This window comes from Uranotaenia lowii, unplaced genomic scaffold, assembly GCF_029784155.1.
Source record: "Uranotaenia lowii strain MFRU-FL unplaced genomic scaffold, ASM2978415v1 HiC_scaffold_167, whole genome shotgun sequence".
Lineage (NCBI taxonomy): Eukaryota > Metazoa > Arthropoda > Insecta > Diptera > Culicidae > Uranotaenia > Uranotaenia lowii.
This window is the reverse complement of record NW_026597710.1, coordinates 1-15847: the sequence shown is the minus strand read 5'-3', so window position 1 is coordinate 15847 and position 15847 is coordinate 1. Positions and strand designations below refer to the sequence as shown.

The window sequence follows — 15847 nt, the reverse complement described above, 5'->3', positions numbered from 1 at the left end:
TGCTTGAGTTTAACATTCTTCTGTCAATATGCATCTTACACTAAATTCCCACTTTAACAAGCTCTGTTAGATTTGGAAGTTATAGGTTCGTTATAGGGTAACATCTCTAACAATGTTATGGATATCTCCTCGTCAAAACACAGCAACGTCAATCGATTTGATGACCGAAACATGTTTCTCTTTTACCATTTCTAGCATTAAATAGCAATTGGTTCTGAACCAGGTAAATATTTTTTTTTCAAGGGTTTCTTTCGTACTTTTCAAATTGAAACGTATTCAGCTTGTCGTAGCTTTTTATTGATATCCATTAACATGAGATAGGTAATTTTGTTGTTATTTTAACTTTTTTTCAGAACATGCATAAACTTTTTCCGCGAAACTCCGATCATTTGGTTTTGCTTCCCTAATGCTTAGTACGCTAACATAATTATTGGGTTTTAATTTCTGCGGTGCACTTACGAAAAAATGGGGGAATAAATAATTTTGACTTTCACTTGCATTGGACTAATGTGGTTTTTAAATAGGCAATAAACTAGAATAAAAAAACCCTCGTTTCACATTCTGGGTGTTTTGGAAATTTTTGTTAACGGATGATTTTCGAAATCTCCCGGGGACTAACTTAGAGTATAAAACGCAGTTTGATAAGTGTGTGGGACTTTTTACAAAAGCCACGCACCTATAGTTGCAAAGTTTAGTTTCTAAACACGTATAGGTACGGATGTTAGTACTCTTCTCTCGATGTGGTTATAAGGTTTCATATAGTAGTGTTGTGTTGTCCGACCCTGTCGCAGACTGATGGCGTACGATCTAGCACGTAGATTTGTAACAATTCTCTAGTATTGTAGGTGAAGTGCAAATTTTAGGTGAGCTGCCCAACTGTATCGATCTATTCGACATTGCTGTTGAAAGGATGGTTGAAACAGAGAAAAGAAACGAAAAGAAAAGTACATGTTAGATGTAATCCCAAATTTACCATAAACAATTTTCACTGAAAGCAAATTTTAAAACAACAACAGCTTGCCCTCTGGTACGTACACAACGCGAATGGTGTTGGTAAAGCCGGAGCCTTGCTTCCAGCCGGTGACGACTACAACCGGATTGCCGGGCTTCAGGAAGCCACGTTCCTTGCCAAACTCGATACCGTACTGTACGCGCACATCGACGTCCTTCAGCCAGTCGTCCAAAGCAGGTTCTGGAACGCAAAACGAGAAAACCAAATTAATATTTTGTCAGTCCTTCTGTATGTAACCCACATCTAAGATCTAGGCTCGGCCAAGAATAAGGGTTTAGAGCAGTGGTTTCCAAACTTTTTTCCTTCACCGCCCCCTTTCGCTAAATATTCGACCTCAACGCCCCCCTGATCAAATTTTGGATAATCTTTACAAACAATTCTAATAGGCATCGTTGCAAAACCATTAGCTTTTGAAATTTTATACATAGGTAATATTACTTCTTGAACAAATAAATTTCAAACTTTCATTTATGATAATTGTAGATTAAATTTGAACACTGAAAATCGATTAACTTTTGTTGTTTAATCATGTAAAAATTGCCGAGTTTCATCTATTTTTAATCGATTGAATTAAAAGTCAACAAATCAGAAGTAGATATAAAAGTTCTTTTGGCTTGTTAGCATTCTTCTGGGACGCTTTTTAATACAGATTTTATTCGATAGATTTTTTTTGGCAATTTTTAAGACAATACATTTTAAATATTTTCAGGCATTGCCATTCTAAATTTTCGCTTTTTAGTACAACCTAAAATAAACTTTTCGAGCAACTTCGATACCTGAATTGACAGTAAAACAGTAACCAAAATAAGCTATTAAGGTCAAAATCATAGCATAATTTAATATCGCATCCTTCCCGATGGCAAAATTAGGTTTTATTGAAGTATCAATATTACAAAACAAGGCATCATTTAGGTTTCATTTATTACGATAGAGCAGAAAAGTGAGATTATAATAATAGCATGATTTGGTATACAATTTTCTGTTATGAAAAATCAGATTTATTGAGGTGTTGAAAATTAAATCAAACTGAACACAAAGAACAAATTTGTTCGTTGCTGTCATAATTCGCGCATTTTGAGTGTTAATTTTCCAGTGATTGCAAAACTAGGCATCATACAGGTATCATTATTTTGAATACAGGAAATCATTTTTTTAAGTGTTGAAATTTAAACTTAACTGGGAACAAACTGTGTGTTAATTGTGTTAAGGTATCATCGAATCGATAAGAAATTGACAATTAAAATCAATCTAAAGATTTTGATAATACTGCACGTTTTTTGATACCTCGTTTAGTCATCCTTTTCATAGGAGTTTTGAGGGCACAACGATACCAAATTTTCGTTCTATTGAACACTAAAAAGTGGCGTCATTATGCCCTCGAAATTCGTTTAAAAACGTTGGTTAAACGAGGCATTATTAAGGTTTCAGTTAAACCTACACTTGGCATGATTATATGAAAAGTGAGACCCAAATTTAATATACAGCTGATGGTATGCGAAATCTGTCACAATTTAAAAAAAAAATCTGTCTGTGTTGTGACCTACAGAAGCAAAAACTTGCCTATCAACTCTGTAAGTTTACATATATTGTCCCTAACTTTGCTAAAATTTGCATTGAACTCGTTGTCATTTCATTTCTAAGATGTTCCGTTATTTGTGAAAATGTGAATTTGAAAATGACCCCACACGCTTCCAACGCCCCCCAAATTTCAAAGTTGTGCTCACCGCCTCCTAGAGAGCGGTAGGGACCAATTTGAAAACCACTGGTTTAGGGTAATGAAATACTTACGCTCATAGATCACCGGAAGGATGCCCCGGTGAAGATGACACTGGCGGGCAGTTTGTGGGAATCGGGTAACGGCAATGATCGGGCATCGGGGCCTATATTTGGAGATCAAGTGAGCCGACCGTCCAGAGGTAGTGATGACAATGATGGCCGCTGCACGGCTCTTGGTCGACGCCTCGGAGGCCGCAATGGCAATCGAGCTGGCCGTGTCCAGTGGGGTGGGGGTGGAATCGACAAGATCGTTGAACAGATTGCGGTGCCACAGAGCAGCTTCGGCTTCCTTGCAGGTCTTGGCCATGGTCAGAACGCACTCCAACGGGTACTCGCCCTTGGCCGTTTCTCCCGACAACATCACACAGTCGGCACCATCGATAATGGCATTGGCAACGTCTGAGATTTCAGCGCGAGTCGGACGCGGCTTCTTGATCATAGATTCCAACATCTGTGTGGCGCAAATGACCGGCTTTCCTGCACGGTTGCATCGTGCAATCATCGACTTCTGGGCCAGGAAGACTTTCTCAGCCGGGATTTCGATACCCAGATCACCACGAGCAACCATGATACCATCCGAAGCAGCGATGATCGAGTCCAGGTTCTGCATACCCTGTTGGTTTTCGATTTTCGAGATGACTTTGATGTTCTTTCCCTTTTCTCCGAGGATTGTTCGGATTTCCTTCAGGGCAGCTGCATTACGGATGAACGAAGCGAAGATGACATCAACACCCTGTTCGACACCGAACTGCAGGTCGGACTTGTCCTTTTCCGAGACGGCTGGCAAATCGACCGGAACTCCGGGAAGATTGACACCCTTGCGGGATCCCAAAGCACCGCCATTTTCAACGGTACAGGTCAAGGTATCGCCGCTAATACTGTCCACCACTAGAGAGATAAGACCGTCGTCAACGAATACTCGATCACCGGGTTTGACCACCTTGACAATGTTGACGTAGTCTACGTAGATCTTATCCTTGTTGCCCTTCTCCAGATGCTCCTTGTCTGTGGTCAATTGGATTTTCTCACCCTTCTTCAGCTCAACTTCACCAGTTCCGCTGCCCTCGATCAAACCGGTACGGATCTCGGGACCCTTGGTATCCAGGGCGATGGCCAGCGGGAACGGTTTGCCCAACTTCTTTGAGTAGTTGTCTACCGCTTCACGGATGTTTTTGATCGTGTTGGCATGGTACTCGTGGGATCCGTGCGAGAAATTCAACCGAGCAATGTTCATACCGGTGGCCATCATTTGCTCCAGCGTTTCGGGAGCGACCGAAGCCGGCCCGATGGTACAGATGATGCCGGACAGTCGCACGAAGGCAGCCTTCGAGTCAATGTCCAGGGAGCAGATGTGCTCTAAATGCGACACCGATTCCGGATTCATTTTGCGACCCTGGAAAGTGAAAGGAACGCGTTAAGTGAATTGTTGCTAGGGGTTCAATTTTTTTTTGTCATAAAGTAGTTTATTGATAAATCGATACCTTCGCCAACCTGTGTTGATGGGTACCTGTGGGAAGAAATATGCACCGAAATCCAGGTCTATATCGATGACGGTCAATTAGTACTAACCTCGCTAAAGAACTTGACAGGTGTTAATTACCTACTAACTACAACTGCTGATAGCTAAGGTCAGCTCAAGGGCACCCTGGTCCCGGTATGGTGGAGCAGTTATTGTGCTACGCCAGCCAGCAGATAGCAGAAAAAGTGTTTACTGATGAGCACCTTTCTTATCAACTTTAGTTTGCATTTGTCACGTGTGACGTAACTGGGCACTACTTTCATCATCGCAATAATAATCGGCTGATTAGCGGGCGATAGTTTACCCCTTCTAGGGAACTGTGTAGCGTATTTACAACGGAATTGTTTTAAATTTGTTATGAAAATCGTTCATATATTAGGTGATAAAAACTACCACTAGAAAATGACGTAAGATTAGACGATTCTAATTTCTGAAATTCAGTTAAAGTTGCAGTGATTTTTGTATTTTTATTGTAATGTTTTGAAATTTAAATCAAAATTTTCTTTTTTAAACTAGAGGCCCACTAGGTTAGTTAAGTCGAGCAACACAGCGAAAATTAGCTGCTAGATAGAACACAACAAGTTTTTCGATTTTTATTTGTCCAACCCTCTACTGTATGGATTATGGAATCTGTTGAAAAAAAATCGTCAACGGCGATAACTTTATTGACCTCTAACTAAGCAATAAATAGTGTAAGAAATGAAATGTTTTAGGTTTTATTAATTGGTATTAAAACTTTTGATGCATTAAAGTTTAAATTCTCTTCAATAATGCTTAAAATGTGAAAAAACTTCGAAGACATATACGGGCTTAAAGTAGAGGGTTAAACAAAAAACCATCTTCTCGAATCAAAATCATACTTTTTTATTACACGAATATTTGATTCTGAAGTCGTACTTCGAAATCTTATTTTGAATACAGAAATCGAATTTTGGTTACTTTTCCAAACACTATTTTTCGAACCATCAACTTCAGCTAAACGTTAAGGGTTAACTCAACCTAACGATTCGTTTTCTATTTCAACTGCTTATCGGGCATAGATCTGTTGTTTGTGCTAACTCTTCAAAAATCTTCAATCGGTATTACGACGTTTGTTTTTGGCACGCTACGGTCGGTAGTGCATTCCGGAAGCTGTCTGTGGAGCAAAGTTCTAACCAATATTTCTCCGGAACGGTGCTTCAAAAACTTGTGTTCTTCAAATGGCAAACATTTCATTTCTTCAATCGAAACGGAAAAAAGGTGCATAATCGAACGCGAACAAATCTTATTTTTAGAGACAGCAGCATATGTTCCTTACAATCGCAGCGTGTCGTCTAAAACAAACACCGATATATTAATGGCTGCCGGCCGTTCGTTTACGTTGGCGGACAATTTTCATTCCCACTCCTCCCATCGCAGAGGTAATCAACAACAGCGACAACAGCTTTTGGGGAAAAATGGTGGGAAAACTTGCAAAAATACACCACAACTTGCATTATTATTATTTTCTTAGGTTTTATGAATTGAGCAAGCAGCCAAACGAATGTGTCCTTGGCCAAGGGTAAGCTTCTGCTGGGAGTTGATTTGGCATTTCGGACGTTTTCCTTATGGCGTTGCACTCTATACTGTCTGGGGGAAAATCGATAATCCTCCCACCCACACTCCGTCTGTAGCTGACCTATCCCTCTCACCATGACCAATCTTCGCTTCGCGGTTGATTTCGGTACATAAAAATACATCGATCGATTAGGGCTAGCCCCGTGACCCTTGTTCAATTTAGTAGATCAGACATTCGAGGGCTAGGTCACAAGATGTACAAAGTTCAATGAGTGACGACCATCATCTCCTCGTTCAGGCAAGGTTTGTCGGCGTGGCTCTATTGGCAGCAATCTATCGATGGGCGATGTCCTTGACCGACACTCTTTTAGTTAGTCACCGATGCTTCCTTTCTCGGTTACGTGTTACAGACACAGGACACACAAGGCCGACAATTTCGACTTTTCCGGATGATGCTTGAACATTGAGATGAGTTGAGTTGTTGAGATGAGTAGACGTTACCTTAGGGTCGAAGTCATAGTCTGAGACCCAGACCATCATCCCTGTGCGGTTAAAAGTACTAATCAGTCGGAAGAACCAAAGGGGGGAGGAAATTGGTCGATGGGGCCAGAGTCCCAATGGAAGTCTGGGGTCAAACTTTACACTAGTTATGCGTCGTCCTAGGTGCAGAAGCCCTCCAGGAATGGCGAATTGGGAGCGTTTCGAAGACGACGACGACGGTGGAACGGTGGCAGCACTTTCTGCACTATTGTTACACAACGCCAAAGTCGACGCACGACAACGAGCGATAGAGGACCGAAACCGGTGCAGGACAGAACTTAAATGAAACCGTCTCTGATTAATCGATAAAATTTTCATCGCTCCCACAGACGACGAACGAAACGACGGCAACGCCGACGACGACGACGACGACGACGACGCCACCACCGTCCAGGATGCCACCAACGACATCAGCTGGTGTGCGGGTGCAAGAGTCTGGCGGGCGCACAAAACGTGCGTCGCGGCGCTTATCCCGTCAAATGCAATTCTTAGTAACCCGAAAGGAAGGATAACAAAACACGAAACTCGAGTTCACGAATGAATCGCTTGGAAGTGAATTCAAACGGAAGTAGTACTAAAGGCACTGTTTTCTTTCCACCGGATGTTACCGATTATTTTGATAGATTCCACCTAATCAAACATTTTCCAACGAATTTCCTCCCCTTTAAATGGTTTCCTCTGCCCTAACTGATCAGTCTTTGATGGGTTATCCAAGCTTTGAAAGGCACTGTTTTTTCTGTGATTCGAAGGCCCGAAAACTTTGTTTACTATGTTATTGTCCTCGGATAAATATCTTATGAGTTAACTATCTAGTGGAACAAATGATAGTGTACTGGGCTATTCATTGGAAAACTTCCACCGCAACGCCACACATTCTATGGGAAAATTCATCTCATTTTCACTAGTAGCCGTCCGTTGGTCGTTTAAAAAGGTTTATAAAAATAGAAAATTTGCGATTTCTATCGTATCGCCTCAATCTCGCTCAATACTAGTATAATTTTGTTTGAATTCTGAATTTTGTCACATGCTCGTTCGCCGGTAAGCTCTCCAATTAAATTTCGATTTGTCCACAATTTCATCCTTTCAGGTTAACAACAATATGGAACGGTTATTTTTCCTGTTGGGAAAGGTCGGGATGAATTAGATCGTAGCGGATGAATGCTTAGAGAGTATGAATTAATCGATGCACATGCGCTCTCGCAGGTTTCCCTGCTCCTAACGAATTTCTTCATCACCCCTAACCTTTGGTGTTCAAAGTAAACCGCTAGTGAAACTGAAGAAAAAGATCGACGACAACCCAAATTCGATCGTACAATGGTAACTCGATACCACCCTGGAGTGCCTCAGGTAAGTAAGTTTTAATTTTTCTTTATTTCATCAATGACTTGGTACCAACCCGACCCAATCAACTGCCAACGAATTTTCGAAGGTTAACTACAGATGGCTGCCACCAATAAGATCTTAATGATGGCATATTGGGAATCACAAAAGTAGCTAAATATGTAATGAGTAATGAGCTGAAATTTTTTTGGACAGGTCAGGTTTTATGGGTCAATCAACAAACCTGCTACCAAGGCAGCGAATCATATCTAGATAGCCTAGACTTTGAGTTACCAGGGGCTACAAATAAAATTTTCACTTGTTGGTTAGCCTTCAGTAAGAACAAACGCATTTTTCTTTGACTGTCCACACGCGGTTTGAACCGAGTTCGAACATAATATTTCAGGCGACGAGTATTCAAGTCCTCAAGACCAGGGATGGGATTATGTCAGAGTCATGAACTAAATTTTGCGACCAAGGAGTCGATTTATTTTTCGTCTGTCACCAATTTAAAAACCTATCGCGATGAAAACAGACACGAAATGATTGCTTGGTTTCTGAAGGAAATTCGAAATACAGATATCATTCACGTATACACCTTTCAATCATGTAGACTGTTGAACATATCACCACATGGTGATCAGTCATCTAAGCCTGCTTTCGCGACCAATACAAAAAAATCAGTCATGACTGGTTTTGGTAGACGTGTCATGAGAACCATCACCAAGGCAATTCTACAATCGTTTATTTTCCACACAATCGGTCATTCGTTTTCGATCTCCACTTGAAAAAGTTGGAAAAATTAGTTGACCCTTGGAATTGCTATGAGAGTTCATTTCATCAGTCATCATCAACGACGTCACTCGAAAGGAGCAATGCTATGTCACTTCAGTCAAAGATCTGAACGTCATTGGTCGTGGCTGAATCGAAGCATCCGACTTGTGGTCAAAGCAGCTCACTGCACATGGCAATGGTTCGTGCCGAAAAAGATGTTAGTGCAGCAAAATCACCACCTCAAGCAAGCCCACAGCCGTGGTCGTCAGCCGATTGTCCGTGGCAACGTCTTTCCCTAGATTTTTCCGGTCCTGTGGAAGAATTCTACTATCTGGTCGTCGTGGATTCTTTTACAAAATGGCCGGAAACTATTTAGACGAGATCTCCAACAAGCTCTACTACAATCGCTTGTTGGAATCTGTTTTGCCCGCTTCGGAATAACAACGCTTATCGTGACTGATAACGGTAGCCAATACTGTATCATCCGCAATGGTCAAGTGGAAAGGTTTGTGGACACTCTGAAACGATCTTTGAAGAAAATCATCGGGGGAGGAGAGACATCAACTGCAGACAGCACTTCAAACGCTCTTCCACATCTATCGTTCTACACACCGTTCGCCGTGCTAGGTGGGAAATCACCCGAAAGATGATGCTAGAACGTTCCATGCGTACAACTTTGGATTTTCTGCGACCAACGTGTCAGACAGCAACTCAAGCCCAAACGAAGGTGCGAAGTTGGGTCTCCTGTTTACGCCAAGGTGTATTCAACAAACGACAATTAAGTGGATGTCAGGTGTGGTTCTCCAAAGAATCGAAAACGTCAGATACAACGTTCTCCTGGATCATCAAGTTGGCCGACGAAAGTGAACATCCTGATGGAAGAGTTTAGTCTTCAGCAACCAACGATTTCTGTACCGTTGGATGTCTCAAATGGGTCTGCCACAGTCGTTCAACAACCAGCCATCATCGTACCAGAAGATGAAGAATTTTCCTTTCCTGACGATCTTCCTAAACACGACGAGGTCCCACAAATAGACGACAGTTATCCTGATCTTGAAGGAACATTTCGGCGCGACTTCCAGGAACCTAGTCCATCTTCGTGTTCAACTCCATTACAACAACGTCAACGGCGATCCGTGCGTCTTCTAAGGAAGCTAGATGACTACATCTGCTATTAGCTAAAAGGGGAGATGCTACCGAGGCAGCGAATTATATTTAGTTAGCATAGACTTTGATTCGCTAGACAAAGGAAACAAATAAAATTTCCACTTGTAAGTTAGCTTTCAGTAAGAATAAACGCATTTTTCTCTAATTGTCCACACGTGGTTTCGTAATGGAACCGAAGTCGAATATAATAAAAATGTAGAAAGTCAGTTTTTGAAATTCAACAATTTAATTTTAGCTGCATCCTTATTAATATACATCCTTCGCGCCTTTATCAACTTTCTTTCCTTTTACAATCGAATATACTAAGAAATCGATACAGTTTATGTAGACTTGAGCAAGGCTTTTGTTAGAGCACCGCACAAATTTGTCATAGAAAAAAATGCGTCGGATAGGAAAACCTGATTGGGTTTGTAAATGGATCAGCTCTTATCTCGTAGACCGGACTGTACGACGTGAACTCGACACCTTTTCGAATCACTTCTGGAGGTCCACAAGGTAGTCATCTGGGACCTTTGATTTTCATTCTTTTTATCATTGATTTATTTTCAATTATTAAATCGCAAAAGCTATTGTACGTCGACGATCTTAAAGTTTTCCGTACTTTAGATTCACCAGTTGACTGTTGTACTCTCCAAAATGACATCGATTTGATTCTAATATGGTGGCATCAAAGTGACATGGCTCCTAATGTTTCCAATTGTAGTTTCATAAATGTTCATAAGTATCTGCAAGGATTAAATAAATAAATAAAGAGAATAAACATAAACCGTGCTCAACAAACGGTTATGTGTTTTTTTTTCCTTTTTCGAGAGTGTTTAAAATATGTAGGGCTTATGTATATCGACTTTTGGTACGACGATATTCATTTTTTTTTAAAACAACGTGTAGGTATACATGTTGGATCAAATTATAAAATCAAATAAGAAATCTCAATCAAAAACTGACTACTTATAATAAATGTGTATCTATTAAAAGACTTCAAACTCTTAATACTAATCATTCCAAGATCAATAACCCTTTTTACATAAAAAAAACGCTCTCCAATACTTGCCAGCACTTCAAAACAAGCGCATTTGGAATACCACCGTCAACAAAATTTGAAACCTACATCATGCCGGTGGTCTCCGCCATGTGCGAATATCTGTTTTTTTCGCTGCCTCAGACAGAAGCTAGTCGGCTTGCTTTCCTGAGGGAATAACCTGCACCAACTCCAGCTCCACCAAGAAAGGAAGAGGAACGGGCGAAACGAAAAACTCGAATTTCAACCATATGATAATGCGAGATGCGAGACGAAACGCGTTTATTCGATCGAGCGTGCTTTCGGGGTAATTGAAACGGAGGAAGTTCCTCCATCTAAGATCAGCTGTAGCCGGCATTTTTATTGTATACCAGAACTCCGAAGCGAAATTAGGCAGTGTTAAATATTTTCATTAATATTAAGGCTTGAAGCGAAACCATTTAACAAATCCTATGCAATGAAGTGTAATTGCCCACGAATGGCGAGAATTTTTTTTTTATAGAAATGAGAACATCAAAACAAAGCTTTTTGAATTAAACAGCTAATGATCGGATGGTTAAATAATTTGTAAACACTCTGTGGACCAAAGACAAGAATTCTCGATTTTTCGCTCCCCGCCAATGGCATTTTTTCAAAAGCATAACTCAAAAGTTATAAATTTAATAATGAAACTCTCTTCTACAAAATTTAACAAAATAGTTTCGGTAACTCAAAAATACAAAATTTGTAAAATTTGGTCCAGTGGGTTTTGAGGAACAGAATGGGACAGATTTTGGATGTGGCTTAGTTTATTTTACGGTCCCTCATGTGTTAAGTCCATATTTTCAAAAAAATGCTGCTGATAGATTTTTATCGAAGAAATTTACTTTTCCAAGCAGCCTTTAAAATATCAAAATCGACACATTCTAATACTACGAGATTTAGTTTTGGTTTCCAGCTTTGGATATTCTGGTGTTGGTGATACAGACACGCTTCAATTGCTCATTTGGTTGGAGAATGGAGTGTCTATCGATGCCGGGGGAACAAAATATGATCAATCCCGAAAAACCCCCAAGCCGAATTCGGCTCTAGAAATGGTTTTGCTCCCCTTATGGTTCAGATAAATAGATAGATAGAGGGGTACCCCATGTGATTTGAACGAGCTCATCACACATCACTTATCTCGATACGGATTGAGATATTTTCAAGGTTACGCTTTTGCGCTTCTCAATAAAAAAAACTGTTCTTTGACATTCACGTAACCTTCTGCGTGCTCATCAATGGTGGTATGTGTGAGGAGTTTTTCCGAGCATTTTCCACGGAAAAGCACTTGAACATTTTCGGCTATCTCTGGCCATTGAGATCACTTTTTCATTTAGTCCATTAGATTAAGATTCATCCTCATTACTAACCTCAGCCATGGTTTAGTCGAAAGTAGCAATCAAAACTTCAAACCAATCTTCAGAAGTAAAAACCGACAGTTTGGATCAACAAATAAATATTAATTCACAAACGATTATTCCCGAACAGTCAACCGGACAACTAAGTAACGAAGCAGCGGTGCGTCAGCGATCTTGACCGGACCGATTGCACGATACAACTGCTCGACTGTGTAAATTTTCGACCTGCGGGACCTATGCGCGACACTCTGGGGCCGTCCGCCTGTGTTGGATGAAACGGCAAAGGTGGTGTGTTTACTTGGGAACTACCGGGAACACGTGAGTCGAGCAAGTAACGCGCGCAGATGATTTGCTCGATACACCTTATTTTTCTTTTCGGTATGTTAGTATACTGACACATCCATCGAGAGGTCAGTTTTGCTGAGTTTTGGAGGCTTCAAGCATCTGGCTCTATATGATCCTAACCGGCTAATTAAAATTTTTCTGCTTTTTCAAAATCTAAAGTGAAGGATTGTAGAGCTCCGCATTTTGAAGATAAAGTTCGGGTCATTTAGACCCTAACCCAGAAGAAATATTTATGTTACTGTTTTGATTTTTCTTTGACGCGGTATGAGTTCCGTGTTTAAAACCTTAGTGTAATGCCAAACTTTCCTTTTTTAGTTTATTTTTTATAGGAATTAAAAATTTCTTTTTGTTTACCAATATCGAGATGGGAGTTTTTCCCAGTTGGCAAAACTGTGGTATTGCACGTTTTTGCATAAATATTTAATGTTTACAATTCATTTTTGCTTATATCTTTGGTGAAATGTCGACAATTTTATTCTACCAATTCTACCGGTAGATGTTTAAATTTTGCTTTTTTACTAAAGTGTGTTAAAAAAAAGGCGACCCTGAGTTTCATGAATTGCAAATCAAGATAAACAGAAGCCTCCGTATATACTGCGGTGGTATTCCAAATATAGTTCTACAAAATTTAAGAGTGAATCACCCAAAAAGATGAAAATTTCCGAATAAAACATTATGGATTTTTTATAATACAAAACGACCCTTTTGTTGTTCTGTGATATCTACTTTGAAAAGATACAATTAACTTACGGTATACAGAATACAGAATCACTATTGGGTACCGATTTATGTATTTTGCGTAAAAGCGAAAGGGCGTTTCACAATGTCTGTACATTATTGCACCTTTCTAACGATAAACGAATCAACTTGAAGTCACGTTTTTCGGCATATCTCAGTATGCGTTACTACTCATCGAGCGAAAGATAATTGCGCCATATAGCAAATCTCACAACCACAAGCAGCGTAACCAAGTAAAGAAGACCGGTCTCCTACTACCTAACTGGAATCCCCAACCACCCCTAGCTCCAGCTACACCGCAAGTCCCAGCCAGCTTGGCATTTTGCAAATGTAGGCCTCTGGCCCGTTTATGTTTTTGCAACTTTCAGAATCATTCATTTAATTCGGCTTGAAAATATATAGGTACAAGCACGACGGAGACCTGCTCTCGTCATCCGGCGTATTTTGTGTGTGCTTGCCGCGGTGTGTCACCTTCCAGCAGCTCCGGCTCTAACGTCTGGTAACGCCACCGACATCGAAAAAGGGTTGTTGGAAAAGAACTCAGGAACGTGCTCTAGAGGTCATCGAAGGTCGACTTCATCACCTTCGCCGATGGCGATGAGATATGTTAGTAAATTTATACCAGATTATGACGGTTCCGAGTTAGGTTGAACCTTTCGATTTCCATTCGCAAGGATCCTGGGACATAACTTTTACTGTTATGTCACACGGCCAGCGTTCGTTTGGCCGTATTATCTAAACAAAAATGGTTTAAAAATAGACTTGGGTGTCAGGTACTTACGTTATTTGTTCAAACAAATGACAGTTGATATGATTGTTGATGGGCTGCGGGCGGGTTTTGGGATTGGAATCTCAAACTAACTGCTTTTAGAAAAACTGAAATTTTTTTTAATCTCCACTTTTTGACCTCTAATCCAGCAAGAAACCTGAACTTCACTCGCCCACAATATTGAACCGATTACAATGTTGTGAACGATTCCAGCGATCAAAGTGAACTGCGAGCGTTACCAGAGTGCTGTTCTTGTTTTGCTCTATCAGAAGACGATGTAAGAGGAGAAAATCAAAATGAAAAAATCTCCTTATTCGCCTCTCTCAACGTTATCAGTTACTTCTTCAAGCCATAAAACTTCTGAATAACGTTGGGTGTTGGGTTGGTTCTTTGGCGAAGTGGGGTGAGGGGGTGGAGTTTGTTTTTGAAACTGAGAAAAAAATTCTCTTGCTTCGAAAAACAAAGGTTAGGTTGCTTCAGCTATATCAACTGATTCCTGAAGTCACTGAGATTGGAATCCATTTGTTATGAGGAAAGTACACCGAGGCAAATGCAAACACTGACCAATACATTAATCTCTGAAGATTTTTAGGGATAAAAACGGCCTGGAGACCTCGGCTTTAATTTTGAATAAGGAATTTAAATCCTCCGTTCCATAAAGTGACAAATTTACAACATTGTTTGTTTGACAAAAAGTTAAACTCTTAAAATAAAATTCTTGATTGACAGAATATTTCCAAATACTTATTTGAAATAATTTTTAAGAATAAAAAATCATGAAATGAAAAATTACCCCTTTGTCGGCTCTCTGATGAAATCAGTTGAACTTTAATGAACACATACAAATTCGAGAGAGCAAGTGTTCATTTTGATACAAGCGAGCGTATGAGAACGTAGCGGCTAACGCTAGTAAAGACACAGACGCGTTATCGTTTCGATTCATTTCGAATTATGATCTTCGATTGGTATTTTCCTTGGCATCAGTTTAGTGATTGTATTAAAAAACCGGTCTGTGAAGTTCAGCTTGTTTTATACGTTTTATATTGATAAAGTTATTCGAAGTAAGCAAAGGTATGTCAAACTTTTAAGACCTTTTATATTTATTGTTTTTTTAATGTTTTTTCTACTGCATGAGGTAATACAGCATTTAGGGATGAATCATCTCAGAGGATGAAAATCTCTTAAAAAAATCAGTATGAACACGTTTACCTAGCCCGTATATCCGCTCAGATCATGTTTGTGCTTAATATACAAAAGTTTGAGTTATTTGTTTGTTGAAAAGTGCAGGTTAGATAAATAAAAAAAATAACCGAACCATATATGGGCTCGTTTGCGGCGTTTGCGGTTATGAATTTAGAAAGTGTTGATAGCGTAAAATTTGAAGATTACATCAGAATATAACGCCATGTAACGTTCCAAATGATTTACACACGAGTGCGGTGGAGTTTTGAAGGACAAAATATAATGCATAAGTACATAATATTATTATGAGGATAAATCTTCAAACCTAACAGTAAATCATTTTATTCATACTCATGAATGATTTTTTTCTTTCAGTTGCTTTTAAAATGTCTAACTCTGAAGATGCCTCCGTTTTGAGAATCTATACCGATTGTATTAACTTCGCAGCTGTGAAACATCGTAACCAACGAAGGAAAGATTCCGATAAAACCCCTTACATCAATCATCCTATAGGTACTTTCCGTTTTTTTTTTAACATTCATCAACCGAGTAAATTTTAATTACATTCTTTTTTTTTAAGGAGTTGCACACATTTTGACGGCCGAAGGATCTGTAACGGATTTCGAGGTAGTGCAGGCAGCTATTCTGCACGACACGGTTGAGGACACGGAAACTAGCTTCGATGAAATTGAGCAGAAATTTGGCGAGAAAGTCCGCAAATTGGTGGAGCAAGTTACCGACGATAAATCGTTGCCCAAAGCCGAGCGGAAAC

General features: G+C 39.9%; 2 protein-coding genes across 4 annotated transcripts; one reads left to right on the top strand and one right to left on the bottom strand.

The window, feature by feature from the left end:
- Positions 1–281: 281 nt before the first annotated feature.
- LOC129759490 (pyruvate kinase-like) lies at positions 282–14129 on the bottom strand. 3 transcript variants are annotated; one of them, XM_055756961.1, is made up of 5 exons: positions 6486–6624; positions 6345–6385; positions 2801–4181; positions 1036–1192; positions 282–899 (listed from the first exon to the last, which is right to left on the bottom strand). In XM_055756961.1, exons 2-5 carry the CDS (start codon positions 6381–6383, stop codon positions 887–889), a joined length of 1590 nt encoding a protein of 529 aa, XP_055612936.1. In that variant the 5' UTR covers positions 6384–6385; positions 6486–6624; the 3' UTR covers positions 282–886. The 3 variants fall into 3 exon arrangements, with proteins under 3 accessions (XP_055612936.1, XP_055612938.1, XP_055612937.1); XM_055756963.1 differs by lacking the exons at positions 6345–6385; positions 6486–6624 and adding an exon at positions 13906–14129; XM_055756962.1 differs by lacking the exons at positions 6345–6385; positions 6486–6624 and adding an exon at positions 12054–12215.
- Positions 14130–15065: 936 nt separating this feature from the next.
- LOC129759492 (guanosine-3',5'-bis(diphosphate) 3'-pyrophosphohydrolase MESH1) lies at positions 15066–15844 on the top strand (the record flags this gene model as incomplete). The annotated part of the gene is made up of 3 exons (XM_055756967.1): positions 15066–15365; positions 15451–15588; positions 15656–15844. Coding segments are annotated over exons 2-3 (316 nt in total), but the record flags the coding sequence as incomplete, so codon positions are not given.
- Positions 15845–15847: the final 3 nt, after the last annotated feature.

Excerpts from the sequence above, each read along its gene's own strand:
- LOC129759490 (XM_055756961.1), bottom strand. The coding sequence starts at position 6,383 with ATGATGGTCTGGGTCTCAGACTATGACTTCGACCCTAAG. Across the intron at positions 4,182-6,344 it reads ACTATGACTTCGACCCTAAG|GGTCGCAAAATGAATCCGGA; the intron begins GTAACGTCTACT and ends TTCACTTTCCAG. Across the intron at positions 1,193-2,800 it reads CCTTCCGGTGATCTATGAGC|AACCTGCTTTGGACGACTGG; the intron begins GTAAGTATTTCA and ends TTTGCGTTCCAG.